The sequence below is a fragment of the Sus scrofa genome, chromosome 16 (assembly GCF_000003025.6).
Source record: "Sus scrofa isolate TJ Tabasco breed Duroc chromosome 16, Sscrofa11.1, whole genome shotgun sequence".
Classification (NCBI taxonomy): domain Eukaryota; kingdom Metazoa; phylum Chordata; class Mammalia; order Artiodactyla; family Suidae; genus Sus; species Sus scrofa.
In genome coordinates, this window is record NC_010458.4 from 44,452,271 (window position 1) to 44,474,977 (window position 22,707).

Genomic DNA, 22,707 nt, shown 5'->3' on the forward strand with positions numbered 1-22,707 from the left:
CATATAAATTTTTGGATTGTTTGTTCTAGTTCTATGAAAAATGTCATGGGTAATTTGATAGGGATTGCATTGAATCTGTAGATTGCTTTGAGTAGTATGGCCATTTTTACAATATTAATTTTTCCAACCCAGGAGCATGGAGTATCTTTCCATTTCTTTGTATCTAATTTCTTTGATTAATGTTTTATAGTTCTCAGCATATAAGTCTTTCACCTCCTTGGCCAGGTTTATTCCCAGGTATTTGATTTTTTGGGGGGTGCAATTTTAAAAGGTACTGAATTTTTGTATTCCTTTTCTAATATTTCTCTCTCTCTTTTTTTTTTTATCTCTTTAGGGCCGCACCCATGGCACATGGAAGTTCCCAGGCTAGGGGTCCAACAGGAGCTGCAGCTGCCGGCCTATGCCAGAGCCACAGCAATGCCAGATCCGAGCCGCATCTGTGACTACACCACAGCTCACGGCAATGCCAGATCCTTAACCCACTGAGTGAGGCCAGGGATTGAATCCACAACCTCATGGTTCCTAGTTGGATTCATTTCTGCTGTGCCACAATGGGAATTCCTCCTTTTCTAATATTCATTGTTAGTATACAGAAATGCGACTGATTTCTCAGTGTTATTCTTATATCCTGCTACATTGCTGAATTTGTTGATCATTTCGAGTAGTTTTTGTGTGGCGTCCTTAGGGTTTTCTGTGTATAGTATCATGTCATCTGCATAGAGTGACTATTTTACCTCTTCTCTTCCAATTTGGATACCTTTTATTTCTTTTGTTTGAGTGATTTCTGTGGCCAGGACTTCCGATACTATGTTGAATAAAAGTGGTGAGAGTGGGCATCCTTGTCTTGCTCAAGATTTTAGCGGGAAGGCTTTCAGCTTTTCTCCATTGAGTATTATATTTGCTGTGGGTTTGTCATAAATGGCTTCTATTATGTTAAGTATTAAATTTGCTGTGGGTTTGTCATAAGTGACTTTTATTATGTTACCACTTTGGTAAGAGTTTTGATCACGAATGGATGTTCGACTTTGTCAAATGCTTTTTCTGCGTGTATTGAGATGATCATGTGCTTTTTGACTTTTCTATTGTTAATGTGGTGTATGACGTTGATTGATTTGCATATGTTGAACCATCCTTGTGAACCTGGGATGAATCCCACTTGGTTGTGGTGTATGATCTTTTTTATATGTTGCTGGATTTGCTTGGCTAAAATTTTGTTGAGAATTTTTGCATCTATATTCATCAAAGATGTTGGCCTATAGTTTTGTTTTTTGGTGATATCTTTCGTTTTGGTATTAGGGTGATGGGGGTGTCATAAAATGTCTTTGGGAGTGTTCCTTCTTCCTCAACCTTTTGGAAAAGTTTAAGAAGGATGGGTATAAATTCCTCTTTGTACATTTGGTAGAATTCGCCTGTGAAGCCAATCTGGTCCTGGACTTTTATTTGTAGGGAGTGTTTTTATTACATAATGAGTGCTTTTCTTATATAGATTTTATTCAGTGCCATTTTGACAACAGTTTTTTTTTTTTTTAAAGACTTTACTTTTGAGAATAGTTTTAGATAGACAGCAAAATTAAGAGAAAGGTATAGATATTTCCCAGAAATGTACCTTGTACCCACACGTGCATGGCTTCTACCATTATCACTCCCATCCCCACCAGAGTGGTTAAACCACCAGAGTAGTTAAAACTGATTAACCTGTGTTGAAAAATCATAATCACCCAAAGTCCGCAATTTATGTTATGGTTTGCTCTTGATTGTGCATTCTCTGGTTTTGCACAAATGTATAATGATGTATATTCACCATTATAAAGTTATACAGAGTATTTTCATTGCCCTAAAAATCCTCTGTGCTCTGTATAGTTTTTTTTTTTTTTTTTTTTGGTATGGAGCTTAGAAGTAGTCTGTTTATTTACTGCTTTTGATTAAATATATTTAAGTCACATTTCATTATTGTGATTTTAGCATAACAGTATACTTCCTTCCTTATTTATTTTGTCCTTCCAAATCAGGATTTTATATTTTAAGTCATTTTAAATCAATTGTACATATTAGAATTTAATTTAGGGAGTTCCCTTCATGGCTCAGTGGTTAACGAACCTGACTAGGATCCATGAGGATGCAGGTTTGATCCCTGTCCTTGATCCAGCATTGCCATGAGCTGTGGTGTAGGTGGCTGATGCAGCTCAGATCTGGCATAGTTGAGGCCATGGTCTAGACCGGCAGCTGTTGCTCTAATTCAACCTGAGAACTTCCGTATGCTGCAAGTGAGGCCCTAAAAAACAAACAAACAAAAAAAACAAAAAAAGAACTTAATTTGTATCAACTATTATTTTGGGATAAGAGTGCTTGAAATATAAACTCCAAAGTTTACCATATTTAACAGCCACTTATTTTTTATAATCCTAACAAAATATGCCATATACTTATTTTCACGAAGTGCAATTTGCCTAGGGCAGAAGTAGGAGGCTCTAAATCAGTCTGAGTTGTGTTCAGATCCGTAATAGCATAAAACAGTAAGAGGTCTTTCCTGGTATTTGTGTAGGTATAACTCATTCAGTTTTAATGACATTAATAATATTTGTTTGCATAAAGATTAATAAATGAAATATTTAAGGAAACTTAAGGAATAATCAAAATCCTTTTCCATTTTTTTTTTCAATAGCAACTTTTTAACTGTCAGTCTCTACACAAACTGAGTTTGCCAGATAATGATTTAACAACATTACCAGCATCTATTGCAAATCTCATTAATCTCAGGGAATTGGATGTCAGCAAGAATGGTAAGATTTTTTTCCCCTTTACTTTTTGTACTTGGGAACATGTTATATTATTAAAATTTCTGTTGTGTTTTAGCAAATAAAAAGATAAAATTAAAAATCAGATTGTAATATATTATCAAATAGATTTTCATATATATATATGATCTATGAGAGCTTAAGGCAAGGTGGAGAATAAGTATAAACAATTTTAAATGACCATTTATTTAAAATGCTATGGATACATGCATGTACATTTTATATGTCCTTAAATTTATGTATTTATATGTATTCATTGCCCCCTTGATAATGATGAGAGGCTAGTAACAACTTGAATGTTTGTTGTTGATTACACAATTTGATACATACCTAAGAGTGGAATGTATTATAGCTCTAACAGTATGAACAAGAAATGTGTACAGGGTAGTGTTAAAGTTTTTTTTAAAAAGTTGTGCAACATAAATGAACATCAGCAAATGTTTATCGAGAGACTGGTCTGTGCCAAATACCTTATTAGGTTCTTGGATTACAATGAATGATGAGACGTAAAAGGACATGGTCACTACTCTCCTGGGCTATATAGTCTTGGCCTAGTTTGTTTAGTGTGATAAATGTTGAAGACTATGGACTATATATTCCAAAATATTAAGTTCTTACCTTGGAGGAAGAGAGAAGTAGACACTTGAAAATTTTAGAACAAGCACATTACAGTATATTGGAATAATATTGGAATAAGCATTTCCCGAGAATAAACAAATCCTTAAAACATACCCACAAAGTCATTATCACTCTCAAGAAATTTGACATTTTCCCTGTTGCCTAAAATGCCCTTTTTAGCTATTTGCCCACCCAGCCCCTACCTTCGAGTTAAAGATCACACACAACATCCACTTGTGTCTCTGATTTTTTAAAATTAGGAACAATTTTCCTATCTTTTTGTGACATTTTCATTTTTGTAGAGTTCAGGTCAGTTGATTTTTATTTTGTGTGAGTTTTCTTACTATTTTATTTTAATGTTAAATAAATTTCCTCAGCTTGAAACTTCTCTTTAAGGGCAGTTTGAAATTTGTTTCCATTCCTGGTGCTTAATAGAGTGGCAAGTATTGCTTAATAAATTCCAGAGTAAATGAATTTGATCCATTACCATTGTAGCTCTCCACATGCTGACAGTTAAGTAGCGTTATAGAACTTCGGAATTGTTTGCCATTAGACTAGACTGCCTTCCACTCCACAGGCATATCTTTTCTACTTTTTTGGTCTTTTAAAATGAGAGATGTTAAGGTGTAAAGAAAGAGCTCTGAAATAATCTGGGTATTACTGATAAAATTATATACACCTGGGAAAAGCTAGCAAACCATATTACTAGTCTTCATGGTGTGAAGCTATTACTTGACTCAATAATGAACATTCTTACGTATATCCTCCTGAAAATGCACTAACCATAGATTTAGTACTCTAAATTGAGAATGGTACTGTTATGCCCTTGAAGCATCATTAAATTATTATCTTAGGCTTTCATGCATTTTCTTGCAGAATATGTGTTTTGAGTTATGACAGCCTGCTGGACTGTAGCATTTCTTTTTTTTAATTCTAGTTTAAGCAATTCCTTGTTACTTATATTGAAAGCCTGTTTTATACAATTTTATCAACTTGTGAGTGTTTTAAGGAGTTGGAGATAAAAATTTCTGTGTGACCAAAAGATCTATGATAAGCACTTAAGTATCCTGCCCTGGAAAAGAATGGCATTAGTTATTATTTTTTTTTTTTTTTGTCTTTTTGCTATTTCTTTGGGCCGCTCCTGCGGCATATGGCAGTTCCCAGGCTAGGGGTCCAATCGGAGCTGTAACTGCCAGCCTACGCCAGAGCCACAGCAACGCGGGATCCGAGCCGCGTCTGCAACCTACACCACAGCTCAAGGCAACGCCGGACCCTTAACCCCCTGAGCAAGGGCAGGGACCGAACCCGCAACCTCATGGTTCCTAGTCGGATTCGTTAACCACTGCGCCACGACGGGAACTCCGGCATTAGTTCTTGTTGCTAATGAAACCTTATAATTTATTTTCACTAAAAATTAAGTTGATGTATCTGTTCTTTCCCTCTCTATGTGATCATATCTATTATATGTATATATAGTTTTTTTAATTTTTTAATGTTTTTCTTGGAGTTCCCGTTGTGGCTCAGTGGTAATGAACCTGACTAGTATTTATGAGGCTGTAGGTTTGATCCCTGGCCTCACTCAGTGGGTTAAGGATCCAGTGTTTCTGTGCGCTGTGGTGTAGGTTCTGGCATTGCTGTGGCTGTGGCGTAGGCTGGCAGCTGCACTCCGATTTGACCCCTAGCCTAGGAACTTCCGTATGTTGCAGGTGTGGCCATAAAAAGAAAAAAATTAATTTTTGCAGCTTGTGGCAATGCTGGATCCTTAACCCACTGAGCGAGGCCAGGGATCAAATCTACATCTGCATGGGCACTATGTCAGGTTCTTAACCTGCTGTGCCACAATGGGAACTCCTCATCAACTTTTTAAATGGCACAATTAGCCCCTTGCCTTTTACTTGTTTTTTGTTTTTTTTCTCCTTTTAGTCTTAAACTGATGTCTAAATACAACTGCATTTCATTGATGATGAACAAAGCTAGTAAGGAGAGACAAACTATGATAGTCAGAGCTGTTATCTTGACTGATAAAAATTCTAGTACTCCTAATTCCTAATCTAATATTCATCATTACAACGGATATAATTAACCCATTTTACTTTTAGAAAGTTGCGATTATTTTGATATTTAATTTTTTTGACATTTTAGTACTTAACCCTAAAGTGTATGCTTTTATAAGTCTGCATTATTGAAAAAAAGAATATGATCTGTATATGTACCGATGTGGTTGGTTATGAGAAATTTGAATTTTGTCAGTTACATATTTGATTAAGTGACAATTTGCTTACAAGAAAGGCTAGCAGACTAAATGAAAACAATTTCTATCAGATTTGAGAACTATTAAAATTTAATTTGCCATTAAGATCATCACTGTGTTTGAGGTGAATGAGAATTTCACCCTATATTTTGAGTGAGAAAATTGAAGTTACCCTTTCTTTTTTTTTCATTCTTAAATGTATGGTAGGTTCCAAGACAGCACTTCATTATAGCTATAGGTGGCAAAAGATGTTATAGCAGGGAATCTAGATGTTTAAATAGGAATGGAATCATCATTGCCTCAGGCACAACGAACAGTTTACTTTTTGCAGATTTCCTAATTCTACCTGTGGCCACGGGGCCTTACCCCTGGCCTTTGCTTTTACCTCCTGGAGTTTCTTCTGCTCCTCCTTCTATTTCTGCTTGAATGCTTTATCTTCCTTGCCCATCTCCTTGGCCTTTTTTTTTTAGGCTGCTTCAGGGGCTTCTTCTTGCCAACTTCACCACCCAACATGACACCTACCACCCCTTTCCCAGACCCTGCCACCAGATGCCCTAAACTTTTTTTCTATTTCAACATCTAATCATGTTAAATCTTGCATAAAATGCTTTAATTTTATATGCAAGCTCTAGTGTTTTTACCTCTTCAGGTGTTATCAGTTAAACCTAATTTAATCTTAATATGTTATTTTCATATTTATTTTCTATATGCCTTTTTGGAGGCAGGAAACATTGTGGCATATTTTATTGGAGTTTTAGCAAGCTGTATTTATTTAAAAGCACTTGTTTTAGGATTTTTACTTTCAGATTTTAATAGTTTCTAATCTTTCACATAGTTCTTTCAATGTTTTTCATTTTTTTAATGATTAAAACTTTTTTTTTAGTGATTAAAACATTTATTTAGGAATAAGAATTGTACTCTAAACATTGCTTCTCTCTTTATTTGCTCTATTCTTATATTGGGGAATTAATCTAATTTTCAATTAGACTATACATAAGGAAATATTACTACTTCCCTTCCTGCCTGTTGAGGCTGCTAACCACATTTTAGACTGGTCTATGTACAGAAGGTATATAAATTTAAGGTACTAATTTTGTCTTTATTTTGTAAGGCCTATCATTTTTTTAAATCACTTATATTCTATGATAAAACTAGAATGTTGGAGTTCTCTTGTGAGTGAAGCAGGTTAAGGATTTGGCATGGTTGCTGCCATGGCTTGGGTTCGATCCCTGGCCTGGAAACTTACACATCACAGCCAAAAAAAAAAAAAAAAAAAAAAAAACCCTAGAGTGTTAATTTATAAGTCTTGATTTACTCTTCTCTTTCATGTCTGACATTTAAGTTTATTGTTAGATTTTCGGAGAAATGAAAAGCTCACCAAACTGCTATCCCAAGCCATTGCAAATAGTAGCCAGTGTTAGAGAAATGATCATCTTTGTGTTCAAATGGCCTGTCTTATTTTAATTGATAATTACAACAGTTTGCCAAAAGGGTTGATAGGGAAAGCTAATGGAGAGGAGAGATAAAGAAATGAATACTCTCTAAGTTGTAAATTTTCCCATATGAGCACACTGAATAAAGAACTAGGAAAGACAAGGCAAAGAAACCAGAAAGAGGAGCTCAGATCTTTCTGTTTGATATGGGAATGCCAGAGAGGTTAGTTAAGGTCTTTCTTTTTAATTGAATTAAAAGGCTCAGAAAAAATGGGTTGAAAGTGTGTGATCAAACAGAAAGCAGTTCATTGAACCTGAAAAAAATCTCGTGACTGGGGACAAAATGCTGGAAAAGGCTGTTCACTTTACATTCAAAGAAGTTAAATCGATTACAAGGGAAATTGCAGATTACTGGGGAAATCACTGTATTTTTCTCTGTTATTTAAATTTTCTAAAATTGCTGATTTGCTTAATAGTTAAAATGTTAAGTTGAGCTGTTTTAATAAATCACCTTATTTAAAATAATGAAAGAAGAAAAACCATGTGTTAAACTGACATGGAACTTTAAAAATTTAGGGTGGTAATCACTGGTCCACTGCTAGGTGTGTTGTTAGTGTAGTAAACTAACATCGAGTTAGTGAGGTGCTCAGTCACAGTGCTTCACCATATGACTTACCACTCATTGTACTATACCTGGTCCAGACCCTACATGTATTATCCCCTAGCAAATGTAATTATTTGAGTTGGCAATTTCTGGTTTAGACTGTTTTAGCTGGAACTCAGTATATTTTATACTATTTATAGAAATGGTTAGCATTTAAATGCAGAATGGTAAGGAACTACTATTAACTTACACTGTACAGTTAGGCATTAGAGTATTGGTGCTCTCCATGCAGAGACCACCACAATCACCTGTGGTTGAGCCTTGGGAATCTAAAGGGAGTCTCAGGGTGTTAAAAGACTTATTATAAGATTTAGGCATGTGTTTGGTGATTGGAAGAGGGTTTAAGAATATGAGGGTTTGCTATGGATGGAATGCTGTCAAGAAGGGTAGTTCTGTGACTGAGAGTCTTAAATCTTATCTATAGGGATGGCAGATTAGAGTGAGGCTAAAGCTGTAATCAGTAAAGAAGCAATAGTTACTCATTAGGAGAAGAGGTGGCTTAGACAGTGTTCATATTTTTATCTTTGTTAAGACATGATTACAAATTTGCTTTTGTCTTGATCTGTCATGGTTAAAGAATGGCTTCATCTCATATTGATATTCTGTAAAATTGTGTAGTTTAACAGGACTCCAAGGCTCCCTTTGAATGCAGCTTGCTCATGGTAAGACAAAGATTAACTAATAGTACCAGGCTAGTTCCTAAATGTCAGGAGATATTTTCTCTTTCTCTGCAGTAAAGGGAGAACTCTTTTGAAAGAAATAGATTAATATGAGGAGGATAGCCTTGTATTATAATATCTTCACTTAAGAAACTGAGTCAAATTCTTATAAAAAGTATATGACGAAGAAGGAACACTATTGAAGTCAAGTGAGAATGAAAAAGGAACAGATAGTTTAAATTGTTAGAGAATTAAGAAGTAACTCATGATAAAATTGAGGTTCTGCATACTTTATGTATGAGGATAAAAAGAGCCTTCATTGGAAATAAGCTAACATAAGCATTGAGGGTAGGCCTCACTGAGAAAAATGACTTGAGCAAGGACTTAAGGAAGTGAGGAAGTTAGCTATATAGATAGCTAAGGTAAGAATGTACCAGGAAGAAGAAATAGCCAGTGTGAAGTTTGTAAGATGTGAGTGTCCAGGGCATGTATGAGAAACAGAAGGCTATGGTAGCTAAGACAGCAAGGTTCGAAAGTAATAGAGCTAGTATAGACTCTAGATATAGTTGAAGGTTGAGTCAACAGATTTCATGATGGGTTTGGATGTGGGGTGTGAGATAAGAGGTAAGGATGATCTCAGAGGTACTGGTTTATGCAAGGGAAGGATAGAGTTGCTGCCAGCTGAGGTGGGGACATCTGTGGGAGTCACAGTATTTAATAGAAAAAATCAGGAGCTAATATTTGCTCATGTTACATTTAAGATAAAATATCCATATACTCGTAGGGGTTTGGAGCTCAGTCAAAAGAGAAATGTGCTAGCAATACTTTTTGGGGCGTTGCCAGCGTATAGATGATGTATAAAGCCTGAAATTAGATACATTAATCGAGGACATGAGTGTGAAAGAGGCCTAAAGAACAAGCCGTGGGGCAACCCAGCATTAAGAGTTCTGGAGGAAGGAGGGAAAGGTACAAAAGATAATGAGTAGGAACAGTCCTGAGGAAGAAAGAAAACCAATAGAATGAAACTTATGTTTTTGTCCTATTTGGAGTTAAGGAGAGGTAATTGGAGATGTTTGGAACTTGAGCGTATATAAGAGGAAGAATTGAAATCACAGTACATACATTGCTAGCAATTTGTAAAAGCAGGAAACTAATGAGTACTTTAAAACTACTTGCTTAGGAAAAAATTACTACCATGTATCTGTAACTGAAGATGATTTAGAATTACTGATTTTGCAGGCACTGGTTAATCTTTATAAACCACATGCTATGAAATAAATTACTGTAACATTTGAAAAATATAAAGTAAATGTTTGTATTTGTAGAAAATGATACAGGCATTGCTTTCCATTAAATATTAAAGTTGTAGGAAGTTCCTTTGTGGTATGTTAGGGATTTGGCATTGTCACTGCAGTATCCAGGATCACTGCTGTGGTGCGGGTTTGGTCCCTAGGAACATACATAGAACTCTTAAAATTATCTTTTCCCATATAAAATTTTAGAACAGTAGAACATGCTATAATCTTTGGTTTCTCCTTAGATAGACTTTGTCATATACTAAAAATATTATAGTTTGGAATAATATTTATGTAGACTGTTTCAAGATACATTACAGACTTTAATAAAAGCCAGTGAAATGAGAAACATAAGTATTAAAATGAAGTGGGTCTCTAATGAGGACAGCATAGAATGTCCTCCTTCTGCCCTCTACATGGAATTTTTTTTTTTTTTAAGTATATGATAAGAATTATTCACCACAACCAAGTGGGACCTATTCTGGGCATTCAAGGCTGGTTTGATATTTGAATTTTTTTTTTTTGTCTTTTTAGCACAGCACAGGCAGCATATGAAAGTTCCAAGGCTAGGGGTCGAAACAGAGCTGCAGCTTCCAGCCTATGCCACAGCCACAGCAACGTGGGATCTGAGCTCAGGCAGTGCTGGATCCTTGACCCGCTGAGTGAGGCCAGAGATTGAACCCACATCCTCACTCGGATACTAGTTGAATTCTTTACTGCTGAACCATGATGGGAACTCCAGTATTGACATTTATAGAATCCTCACTCTTACTCAGATTTTTCCCAGTTTACATGTGTGTGGTAGGTTTGAATATTCACCACAGTCAGGTCTCCAGGTCTCTTTAAGTCTTCTCTTACTTGGGTAGTCCTTTGTTTTCCTTTGTCTTGTCTTTTTTGACCTGGATAGTTTTTGATTTTTTGGCCACTCCCAGTCATATAGAGTTCCTGGAATTCTCTCCCCCGCCTTTTTTTATGGGTTCCTTTGTTATGCAAAAGCTTTTAAGTTTGATTAGGTCCCATTTGTTTGTTTTATTTTTTAATTTTTATTTATTTTTTGCTTTTTAGGGCTGCACCTGCAGCATATGGAGGTTCCAAGGCTAGGGGTCGAATCGGAGCAGTAGCTGCTAGCCTACAGCTCAGCCATAGCAATGCAGATCCGAGCCACCTCTGCAACCTACACCACAGCTCACAGCAATGCTGGATCCTTAACCCACTGAGTGAGGCCAGGGGTCAGACCTGTGTCCTCATGGATACTGGTCAGATTCATTTCCACTGAGCCACTATGGGAACTCCCCACTTGTTTATTTTTGTTTTTGTTTTTATTTTCATTCCTCTGGGAAGTGGATCTGAAAAAAACATTGCTGTGATTTATATTAAAGAGTATTCTGCCTATATTTTCCTCTTTTTTTTTTATAGTATCCGGCCTTATGTTTTTTATAGTATCCAGCCTTTATGTTTATGACCTGGACAGTTTTGAAGATTACTTAACATTTGTATAAGATTTCCCTTAATTTGGATTTGTTTGATGTTTGCTTATGACTAAATTCAGGTTGCGTGTTTTTGGGCAGGAATGTGGCAGTAGATGTTGCACCCCTTCTCAGTGCATCTTTGATTAGTTGCCCCATGATGATGCTGTTAACTCCTAATGCTAACTTTGAAACAGTTCAAGTGGTGCCTGTGAGATTTCTTCACTTTTTTCCCCCTCTTATAATTAGTAATTATATCTTTGAGGGGGAAATTTTGAGACTGTATTAATATGCTGTTTCTCTTTATTCTTTTACCTAGTAATTTTAGCATCCATTGATGAGTTTTGACTGATTGGTTATTACATTGATCTATACCAGTTGATGATTTTGTATCATCCATTTTTTATCATCTGAAATTCTATACTTGGTACTGTGGTAAACTTTATTTAGAATCATACAGTGATGCAGTTGAAAGAGCCTTAAATGATGCTCTGGTGTCAACCTTCTTGAATAGTCACTTTGTGTTAGCGGCGGTCTTACACTACAGAACTTTAGGAATATTTTTTGAAGTTATTAATTTGCATTCTTCAATCTAGATTACAGTAGTACTACTTAAAGTTGATCTATGGAGAGTTCCTGTCCAAAATAAAATAAAATAAAAATAAAATCTATGGATTTTTGCTAATTCACAAATTATTGTTACTGTGTTTTTGCTGAGATAATTGAGAGAAGATTAAGTGCTTAGAAATTTTTACCATAATTTGACTTGTCACATTTGTATTGTTGTTGTTGTTTTTTTTTTGTCTTTTTGCCATTTCTTGGGCCGCTCGCACGGCACATGGAGGTTCCCAGGCTAGGGGTCTAATCGGAGCTGTAGCTGCCAGCCTACGCCAGAGCCACAGCAGTGTGGGATCCGAATCACGTCTGTGACCTACACCACAGCTCACGGCAACGCCGGATTGTTAACCCACTGAGCAAGGGCAGGGATCGAACTGCAACCACATAGTTCCTAGTTCGATTCGTTAACCACTGCACCATGATGGGAACTCCCACATTTGTATTGTATTTTATAAAAGTGTTGGTGTACAATTGCCTCAGACATATCCACTGGCGTATATGACACAGATTTTCTACCTCTTCTGTCTTCAGCTTTGCTTTCATCTTTGTTATCTTATGTGAATTAGAGGCCAGCTCAATCTGGAGCCCAGCATTTAAAAAGTAATGCCTCTTATTATGTGAGAAAAACAGAAAGAATACTAAATGTTCTGTATTTTGTGTCCTTAACACCACATTGAGAAGGCACTGGTTTTCAGAAAAACTAAGAAAAGGGAAGGAAGGTAAAACTCATCAAGATAATGAGCATTTGTAAGAGGCAAAAAAAGAAGAAAGAAATTGTTGCAGAGGTTTCTGTTTGGTTGTGTTGGTTTGTCAGTTTACTAAGTTTGCTGCTCGGTAAATTTTGAATCTGTAAATCATAATATTGTCCTTTGTAATAGATTCTTTTCACTTGATCATTATTTGTTCACTTTCTAGGAATACAGGAGTTTCCAGAAAATATAAAAAATTGTAAAGTTTTGACAGTTGTGGAGGCCAGTGTAAATCCTATTTCCAAGTAAGTGCTCTCTTGAATTATAAGTTATGTTTGTGAGTAAAGCAGCTATGAAATAGTAGAATCTTACTGTCTACATTTTAAAGAATAATTAATATCAGTCTTAAATATATACAAAATTTTAATTCTAGATTATAAATGAGCCTTTTAATTACTCTTTCTAACCCCATGTATTACAAAGGTAAATTTGACATCCAACAGATCATGCAAGTGTCTTTCTCCAAGTTTCATTGTCAGAAACGAGAATAGAATGTAGGTCTCCTAGCTCAATATTAGTTGCACAATATAAGAATGTCTTCACCTACAAATCCAGTGTGTGTCACACTCAGACTTTTGAAGGTAATAAAGGAAACATAAAGGTCTAAAAGGGAAAAATAGGAGTTCCCTGGTGGCTTAGTGAATTAAGGACCTGTTATTAGTCACTTTGTGGTGGGAGTTCCATCACCGGCCTGGGAACTTCAGACAAAAAAAAAAGGGGGGAGGGGGACAGTACAAAAAGGAAAAGCCATGTGATTGGTTGTACCATATGCCAGAGGTCATATATATTCCTTTGTGGTGGTAATGGCTATAAACAGGATGCTCTCCTAACACCAAAGCTGATAAGTCTTGCAGAAGCAAAAGATATATGGTGTGAAGCATAGCTTAGTAAAGCTAAGTAGAAAGTTGAAACCAGTTTTCACATATTACAATAGTGTATTTGAAGAGTTTTTCCAGAGTCACATGACTTGTTGTAGAAAGATGGAAGAGCTGTGACATAGTGGGGAGAGAGAAGATGAATCAAAGACTGATGTGTCTTACTACCAGTTTTGTTCTTGTTACCATCCTGGACAAACATGTAAAGAAGATGTTTTACCTCCATGTGAAAATAGTTCTCTAGCATCAAGTTTTAGATCTGTAATTTCTTTTGAATGCCAGACTGAACAAAAGTAAAGCTAGTTAATAGGTTCTTATATGACCTTAAAATGTCATTCAGCTTTTAATAATCTCATTTGGTCACTATAAAATTTTACAATCTTTATTTGATTGTTTAGTGGCCTAATATTGAAACTGAAAATTATCTAAACCAGGGGCTCTCAAATAGGGACAATTTTGGCCTTAACTATTACTTAATAAATTCTGGAGGTATTTTTGGTTTTCTTAACCTTAGGTGGTGGGCAGTACTGTAATTGGCTTCTAGTGAGTTAGAGGCCAAGGTTGCTGATAAACATCCTACAATGCAGCAGACAGCCTCTTAACAATAAAAAATATTGTCAAAAAAATATTGTCAAAGTTTAGAATTCCTTATCTGGTCCTTTGGATTGATATTAGATAAGGCAAATTTCAAGAGTGCATGTTGAAGTCATAGTTATGTTCTAAATACATTTCTGTTTGTTGTGGCCCATTTGCAGTTGACTGTTTTGTGCAGATTTTATCTTATTGAGGCAAATATTGCCTCACTTCCTTTTTATAAAAATATGGAGGTGTAAATGTTGAAATAGGTAAGTTACTATAAAAGGCAAATCTCAATTTGAGGATTACTCATAAAGGTAACGAGGTAATCGTCTGTTAAGAACATGTGTTAGTTGGATAGTCTCTTAAATCGATTTTAATAAGAAATAAATTCTGTATATGAATTAATTTAAATTCTGGTATATTTTATATAGGCTTCCTGATGGATTTTCTCAGCTGTTAAACCTAACCCAGTTATATCTGAATGATGCTTTCCTTGAGTTCTTGCCAGCTAATTTTGGCAGGTAAATTATGGTTTCTCCTAAAAACTTCTCAGCTTTTGTAAAGTTTACAAAACTATAAGTTGCTTTAGTAATACTATTAAATTATACTTTCATAGGCTCTTTTGTCATTATTTGCAAATAATGTAGTTTTCTTAGTTTTTATAGTTTCTCCAGAACTTATTTTCACTTTGAATTTATCTTCTCAAGTAAACAATAAGCAGTGAAAATTTAAAGGAAAAAGTAATTTGACTTGAATTAGTTGTTAAAGTATGTAAAAATAGGGAGTTTAAGTGGGGATAATTTTTGTATATTTGAGATGGAATGCTTTTTCTTAGCATTTATCGTATTTGAAAATGATCTAATTATAGATTTTTCTGTCTTCACTGAAAGCAAAGTTCTGGGGAAGAGAAAAATGTATTTCTGGTATCCACGCTATTGCTCCCCCCCGCCAAACTTAGCTTCCCATCGTATTATAGTCCCTGAATAATTTTTCTAATGAAAAGCTGAATCAATAAATGAACAGCAAGTATCAAATTACTGTTTTATTTAAAGTAATTACTAGAGAACGTGCTATCCAAGTACATGTTATTATTGTCATCTTTTTGTCTTAAACACAAATACCATATGATCTCACTTATATAGGAAATCTTAAACACCAAAATCCCAAGCTAATAAATACAGAGAAAAGATTGGTGGTTGCCAGGAGTTCCTCTTGTGGCTCAGCAGGTTAAGAGTCCCACCTTGTTTCTGTGAGAATGTGGGTTCAATCCCTGGCCTTTCTCTTGGGTTAAGGCTTTGTCATTGCTGCAGGTTGTGGCATAGATCACAGATGCAGCTCAGATCTGATGTTGCTGTGGCTGTGGTGTAGGCTGTAGCTGCAGCTCCAGTTCAAACTCTGGCCTGGGAATTTTGTTTGCCACAGGTGCTGCCATAAAAAGAAATTTAAAAAAGGTTGGTGGTAGGGGGTGGGGTAGTTACATGCTCAAAAGTGATCAAAAGGTAAAGACTTCCAGTTATAAAATAAATAAATCATGGGGATGTAATGTACTACACAGTGACTGTAGTTACTCATACTGCGTTGTATAATTGAAAATTTCTAAGAGAGTAGATATTAAAAGTTCTTATCTCAAGAGAAAATTTTTCTAGTAACTCTGTATGGTGGTAGATGTTTAACTAGACCTTTTGTGGTGATCATTTCACAATATTTTTGACTCTGGAATAATGCTGGCGTTAGGAGTGCTAATCCTTTGTACAGTTGAAAATCTACAGATTTTAAAACTGAAATTAAAAAACCTTTTTTTAAGGCCACATCCACGGCATATGGAAGTTCCCAGGCTAGGGGTCTAATTGGAGCTACATTTGCTGGCCTACGCCACAGCAACGCCAGATCCGAGCCTTGTCTTCGACCTACACACACCACAGCTCACAGCAGTGCCAGATCCTTAACCCACTAAGCAAGGCCTGGGATTGAACCTACAACCTCATGGTTCCTAGTCGGATTTGTTTCCACTGCACGATGAAATTCCAAAAAACTTTTAATCACAGTTTAAAAACTACAGATATGGAGGGCCAACATAACTTACAGTTGGCCCTCCATACCTGTAGTTCCTTAATATCTAGTTTTCCAAATCTGTAGATTCAACAACTGCTGATTGTTCAGTGCTATCATGAAAAAAAGTCTGTTTGTAAGTGGATTTGCACAGTTCAAACCCATGTTTTCAAGGGTTAGTTGTGTATATACAAGTATCAAATCATTATGTTCCACACCTGAAACTATAATACTGAATGTCAATTATATTTCAGTAAAGAAAGAATTCTGGGCATTGTTGACACTCAGTGATTGTCCTGTGGGAACCAGATATATCATGCTTTATACATATATGTTATGTCTCTATATACATATATATATTTCATGTACTTGCCAGATTTCTCTTTTGTACTTGGATCACTTTTTAATTTTAATTTGAAATATATTTGTTGCATAATAGTTTGTAAGTTTAAGGTATACAACCTGCTGACTTCATACATTTATATATTGTAATATGATTGCTATTCTAGCATTACTGAGCACCTGTGGATCACTTCATCTGCTCATTTATCTTCTAATTTTATTAGATTGTGCATCACTGAAGTGCCAGAGGTTTTTTCTTTTCTGTATACTTTTGTGTTTCTTTATTTTTCTCTTAGCTAAACTCTAGACTTGAATTATTGTTATTTAATCTATTAATGACAAATAATTTGGGAAGACATTTTCACAGAAATGCATGAAGTTCACTAGGATTGGTATTTAGAGACAGTTTTCTGCTTTCAGTATGTCTAGAAGTGTTTATACCCCCTCCAGTTACTTTTGAGTAGAAGAAATAGTCTTCCTTTGTATTTCTGTGTAATTTTTAACACAGTTTTCTGCACATTGTAATTACATAATAAATATTAGTTGCTTTAAAACTTTGGAGGATGGTATTGATTTGTTAAATTCTTCGTCTTTGTCATGGATGCTTGATTTATTTTATTTTTTGTTTTGCAGATTAACTAAACTCCAGATATTAGAACTTAGAGAAAACCAGTTGAAAATGTTGCCCAAGTAAGTAAAGGTGCTGTCTTTTCTAAAATTTAGTTTAGAATTTTAAATTCTTAAATCCTTAGAGAAATTGTAACTTTTTAATATCTAAAACATGATGGCAAGTTATTTTAAAAGATTTATATTGTTGTCATTGTATTTTAATTAGTGATGTTCAATATAAAAATATGTACATTTCTGGATATTTAATATGTGATTTCATAGCTCTCTGGAACTCAGTCTTGTGTGACAGAAGTCCAAATAATGAGTATGTAAAGCCCACCCGAATCCCAAATAAAGATCCCAGTTTCTATACTAGAGCTGTTACACAGTACTCATTAGAGAAATCCATAGGTCTTCATGTGAAGTCAGATAACTGGTTCTAGGAACTTGTCCTATATTAGTCTGTTGTAAATTAGACATGGGATGGAGGGCCCCCTACTGGCAAACTTACATCAAGAGGAGATGGCCATCCAAAAACAAATAAGATAAAACTAAAACAGATCTACAGACTCAAAATCCCATTGTAGTCTGCGTCCATTTATTGAATAAATGACTTAAAACACCTGGAATCATTGCTGTGTTTTTATGGGTGAGGCAGTGACGAACTACAGACTGGTTAAATCACTGCCTATTTTTTGTAAATAGTTTCATTGGGACCACATTCATTTATTTACATACTGGCTATGGCTACTTTTGCTCTGCAGCAGTAGGGTCAAGTAGTTGTGACAGAGACTGTATGCAAAGCCTAAAATATCTGACCCTTACAGCAAACCTCTCAGGTTCCTGTTTATCAAGAGCTAATTGTCACCTATTCCTTGAAGCACCTCCATTTCTCCAGGAGTTAGTTTTTTTGTTTTTAACTCTACTTCTCTGGCATCTTACTTATATCTCTTACGACATTTACCACATTAGTCTAATTTTTAAAATACATCTCACTCTTTTCTTACCTGATCAGCATGTTTACACGTGTACAGGTAATTGATCCCAACATCCTCCCACCATGAATCTTTGTCTGTGAAGGCAAAAATTGTATATAGTTTTGATTCCCCCAAAATTGGGATGAATGGAATTTATAGTAATGGTTGTGAGCATAAATTAAAATGGGAATGATCCTTTTTAAAATTCAAAAAGTTTTAAATTTTCACTGATTTGATACTGGCATTGACGACTCCTTAGCTCAGAACTTAATTGCTGAGAGATGTGAATAACCAAGGTGTAGATTGTTTACTGAAATACCTAAGCCTACAGTTAATATGGTGTCTTTTATATCATAGGTGATTTGATTATTTAACTCTTTATATTTTAACTCTTTATTTAACTTAAAATTGGGCTTTGCCAATGCATTTGCAAATGTAATTCTTTATTGCTTTATTTTAAAGACATAACTAAAATATCTGAGGCCTTACAAACTATAAAGAGGCCATGGTTTTAAATGTTAGGAAAGTCATCCACATTCAGGTTATGTGAGTGGCCCTTTTTATTATCAAATATTAGAATAGCAGGAAAACTGTTTTGAATATGTAGTTAAATGAAATTTAATACCATCTTAATACTGGAGAGCACAGTACCAAAAACACAAGGAATGTATATGTTTACTTCTGAGACAGGAGAAGTTAAAAATGAGTTAAATATAAAGGATGTTTAGAGATAAACCGGAGGAAATTTGAGGGATTTGTTTTTACTTTCTCTTTGAAGTAGGAAGCTAGATCTTTTTTGAATTTTGAAATTTAAAAAAAAATTTTTTAATTTTTATTATGAAATTTTTTGTCTTAGATAGATTTTTGAGGTGTGTGAGTAGAACAGAAGTTGCCAGTGTTAGCTACAGCAAGTTGAAATGGAGATGCTTTTAGAATTTTAAAGTATACTTCCTCTTTTTTTTATTACCTGTGTCATTCACATTTCCTAAATCAATTTTAAAACATAACTTTCTAAGAATGTTGTTTGTAATTAAATTTTGGGGTGCACTGCTTTTCTTTTTGTACCTCCCCCTTTTTTTATAACTTACCCTTGTTGATATAAAGTGTTTAGTTGCTGCAGGTGAATTTTCTGTGCTGTCTTGTCATTATACAAATATTGAATTTTTAAAAATTAGACTATATTTTCTACTTTCAGTCTTCACCCCTCCTTAGCCCTCTTTACCTTTCTCAAATGTCCATCTGGTATGGTATTATGGACATAGGAGTTAGCATCTAATCTTTCTTGAGAAAGAATCTGGATACAACTTTGCTTTGTTATGTAAAGCAAACTGGATCTGATAAACAGGTTTTCTGGACAAAGACAGATGGAAGGGAAGTAGAATTATAGTAACTCATAGAACCTGAGAATAGGCACCTAATTGAAGTTAAAAAAACAGCTTTAAGAAAATAGTGTTGGGAGTTCCTGTCGTGGCGCAGTGGTTAACGAATCCGACTAGGAACCATGAGGTTGCGGGTTCGGTCCCTGCCCTTGCTCAGTGGGTTGACGATCCGGCGTTGCCGTGAGCTGTGGTGTAGGTTGCAGACGCGGCTCGGATCCCTCGTTGCTGTGGCTCTGGCGTAGGCCGGTGGCTATAGCTCCGATTCAACCCCTAGCCTGGGAACCTCCATATGCCGCGGGAGCGGCCCAAGAAATAGCAACAATAACAACAACAAAAAAAGACAAAAAAAAAAAAAAAAGAAAAAAAAAAGAAAATAGTGTTGGGAGATGAGTTAAAGGAGTGTTGATAGAATGGCATTTTTAAAATGGAAGGGTTAGAGAAACTTAGTCTGCTCTAATGTTAGGTCAGTAACATAATGACATTGCAGTTATGATAGGTATTCTTACTTTTTTATTCTACTAAAGAGAAATTTAGCTGAGTTTTGTTTACTATTTCTAATTTGTTTAATTTCAAGAGAAGGCAGAAATAAATAATCTGTGTTCTTCTGTCATAATTTAAGGAGCTTGTTGGTTTTTAATGATGTTAATTTCCCAATTAACATATTGATCTATTGCTAATATGGTTGTATTTTGCTATCCTTATGTCATATCCTAAAAAATTCATGTAGCTCTTTATTTGGGGAGCCGATAGCCCTTAGACCTATTAAATAATAGGTTTTTCTAAAAATAATTTTAAGATTATATAAATATATATATTTGAATTAATTAGCAATTAATTTAGTTTAAAAAGTACCTTTATTGAAGGAGAGATAAAAGTACTGCTTAGTTTATTTCATTATGAAATCAGCTTGTACATTTTTCAAGTTTCTGTAGTTGGAGAAATGTTGGTATTAAGTTGGAAGTTAAAAAAAATTATATATGGTAATTTGTGATTCATTTAAAACTTTATTTTGAATTGTATTGAATTTAATTTGAAAACGTGAGGAATAATGTTTACTGTTCTTGCAATTCTGAATACCAATTTTCAGTTAGTTATCTTGAAGTTTTTCAAATACTCGACTGGTCTTATAAAATGGTAGTAATTAATAGAAGCTGCCGAACAGTCTAATTATTAGTTGATTTGTACTGTCTGGAAATTTATTCTGTGAAAAAAATAAAAATCAGTTACTTGTATTCTGGCCTCTGGGTTTAAACTTACTGCACTTGCTTCTTAAGGATAGAAATAACCTGATGAGAAGCCATAGTAGAGAATGATTGATAACTTGTTTTATTTAGAAATTAATTATGACTTTTTTATTAGAAAATTATTTTCATTTTGTCAATATTTGAAAGCCTATTTGTTATTACATAATAATTTACACTATAAATTTTAAAAGCTTCCATGTAATTAATACTTTTGTGTACTTAATTCTTTATTAATTCATTGTGCATAGAACCATGAATAGACTGACCCAGCTGGAAAGACTGGATTTGGGAAGTAATGAATTCACAGAAGTGGTATGTTCTCACCAACTGCACCATCCATAAGTCTTACATTTGATCAAGAAGAAAATGTGAAAATTAATGTATTTATTTTTCTGCATTTTTCAAGTATAAAATTGGGTAAAGATATACACATATTTTGGAGAGACAAGGTACAGATATGAAAGTTCTTAACATGGAAAATTAAACAGATAAAATAAACAGATTTGACAGGAGTGAGAGTAAAAGGGTAAAATTGATGAGAAAACCATGGAAAAGGTAATAAAAAGATTTTAGGTATGGCAAGTAGAAACTTAGAGATTATAAGGGAAATTATTTCCTCAGACTTGAATGCATCAGGAAAAGTACTTCTCTTTTTAATCGAAGTATAAGTAATTTACAGTGTTGTATTGTTTCAAGTTTGCAGCAGAGTGAGTTAGTTGGATATACATATATATTTTTCAGATTCTTTTCCATTATAGATTATTATAGGAGTTTATACTTCTGTGTGATATACAGTCCTCATTATTTTATATGTAGTAGTGTATATATATATTATTTACTTATTTTATATATAGTAGTATATATATACTAATCCCAACTAATTTATCTCTTGTCACCCTACCCCACCCCACCCTCACTGTCCCCTTTGGTTTGTTTTCTGTGTTTCTGAGTTTACCTCTGTAGTGTAAATAAGTTTGTGTCATTTTTATAGATTCCATGTGTAAATGATCATCACATGATATTTGTCTTTGACTTACTTTGCTTAATATAATAATCTCTCTCTAGTTCTATCCATGTTGTTGCAAATAGCATTATTTTGGTCTTTTTTATGGCTGAGTGATAATCCATTGTGTGTGAGTGTGTATATGCAGACACACACACTAGCCCCCCCACCCCCAACATCTTCTTTATCCATTCATCTGCCAGTGGACATTTAGGTTGTTTCAGTGTCTTGGCTATTATAAATAGCACTACAGTGAACATAGGAGTGCATATATCTTTTCAAATTAGAGATTTGTCTAGATAGATGCCCAGGAGTGGGATTGCTGGATCATATGGCAACTCTATTTTTAGTTTTCTGAGGCATCTCCATCCTGTTCTCCATCGTGGCTTCACCAATTTATATTCCCATCAACAGTGTAGAGGCTTCCCTTTTCTCCATAACTGTCTCCAGCATTTTTTATTTGTAGACATTTTAATGACACCTCATTACAGTTTTGATTTGCATTGCTTTAATAATTAATGATGTTGGGCATGTTTCTGTTTGTCATCTGTGTGTTTTCTTTGGAGAAATGTCTATGTAGGTCTTCTGCTCATTTTTCAATTAGGTTGTTTGTTTTTTGTTACTGAGCTGCATGAGCTGGTTCATGTATTTTGGAAATTAATCCCTTGTACCTCTTACTGTTCAGAAATATTTTCTGCCATCCTGTAGGCTGATTTTTCATTTGTTTATGGTTTCCTTTGCTGTGTAAAAAGCTTTTAAGTTTTGTTAGGTCCCTTTTGGTTGTTTTTGTTTTTATTTTCAATACTCTGGGAGGTGGATCCAAAAAAATAATGCCGCCATTTATGTTAAAGTGTGTTCTGTGTTTTCCTCTAGAAGTTTCATAGTATATGGTCTTACATTTAGGTTTTTAATCCATTTTGAGTTTATTTTTGTATATGTTGTTAGAGAGTGTTCTATTTTCATTCTTATACATGTAGCTGTACAGTTTTCCCAGCACCACTTATTGAAGAGACCATCTTTTCTCCATTGTATATTATATTCTTGCCTCTTTTGTCATATATTAATTGACTGCCTCTTTTGTCATATATTAATTGCATGAATT

At 34.7% G+C, this 22,707-nt stretch overlaps 1 protein-coding gene across 23 annotated transcripts in view; it reads left to right on the plus strand.

The window, feature by feature from the left end:
- Nucleotides 1-22,707, plus strand: part of ERBIN (erbb2 interacting protein) — a 118,248-nt gene that overhangs the window by 37,165 nt on the left and 58,376 nt on the right. For all 23 annotated transcript variants that reach the window (XM_021076809.1, XM_021076804.1, XM_021076799.1 and 20 more), the window contains 5 exons: nucleotides 2,663-2,780; nucleotides 12,715-12,793; nucleotides 14,434-14,523; nucleotides 17,027-17,083; nucleotides 20,851-20,914. In XM_021076809.1, the coding sequence (XP_020932468.1) occupies nucleotides 2,663-2,780; nucleotides 12,715-12,793; nucleotides 14,434-14,523; nucleotides 17,027-17,083; nucleotides 20,851-20,914 (408 nt within the window). The remainder of the gene's footprint in view (nucleotides 1-2,662; nucleotides 2,781-12,714; nucleotides 12,794-14,433; nucleotides 14,524-17,026; nucleotides 17,084-20,850; nucleotides 20,915-22,707) is intronic.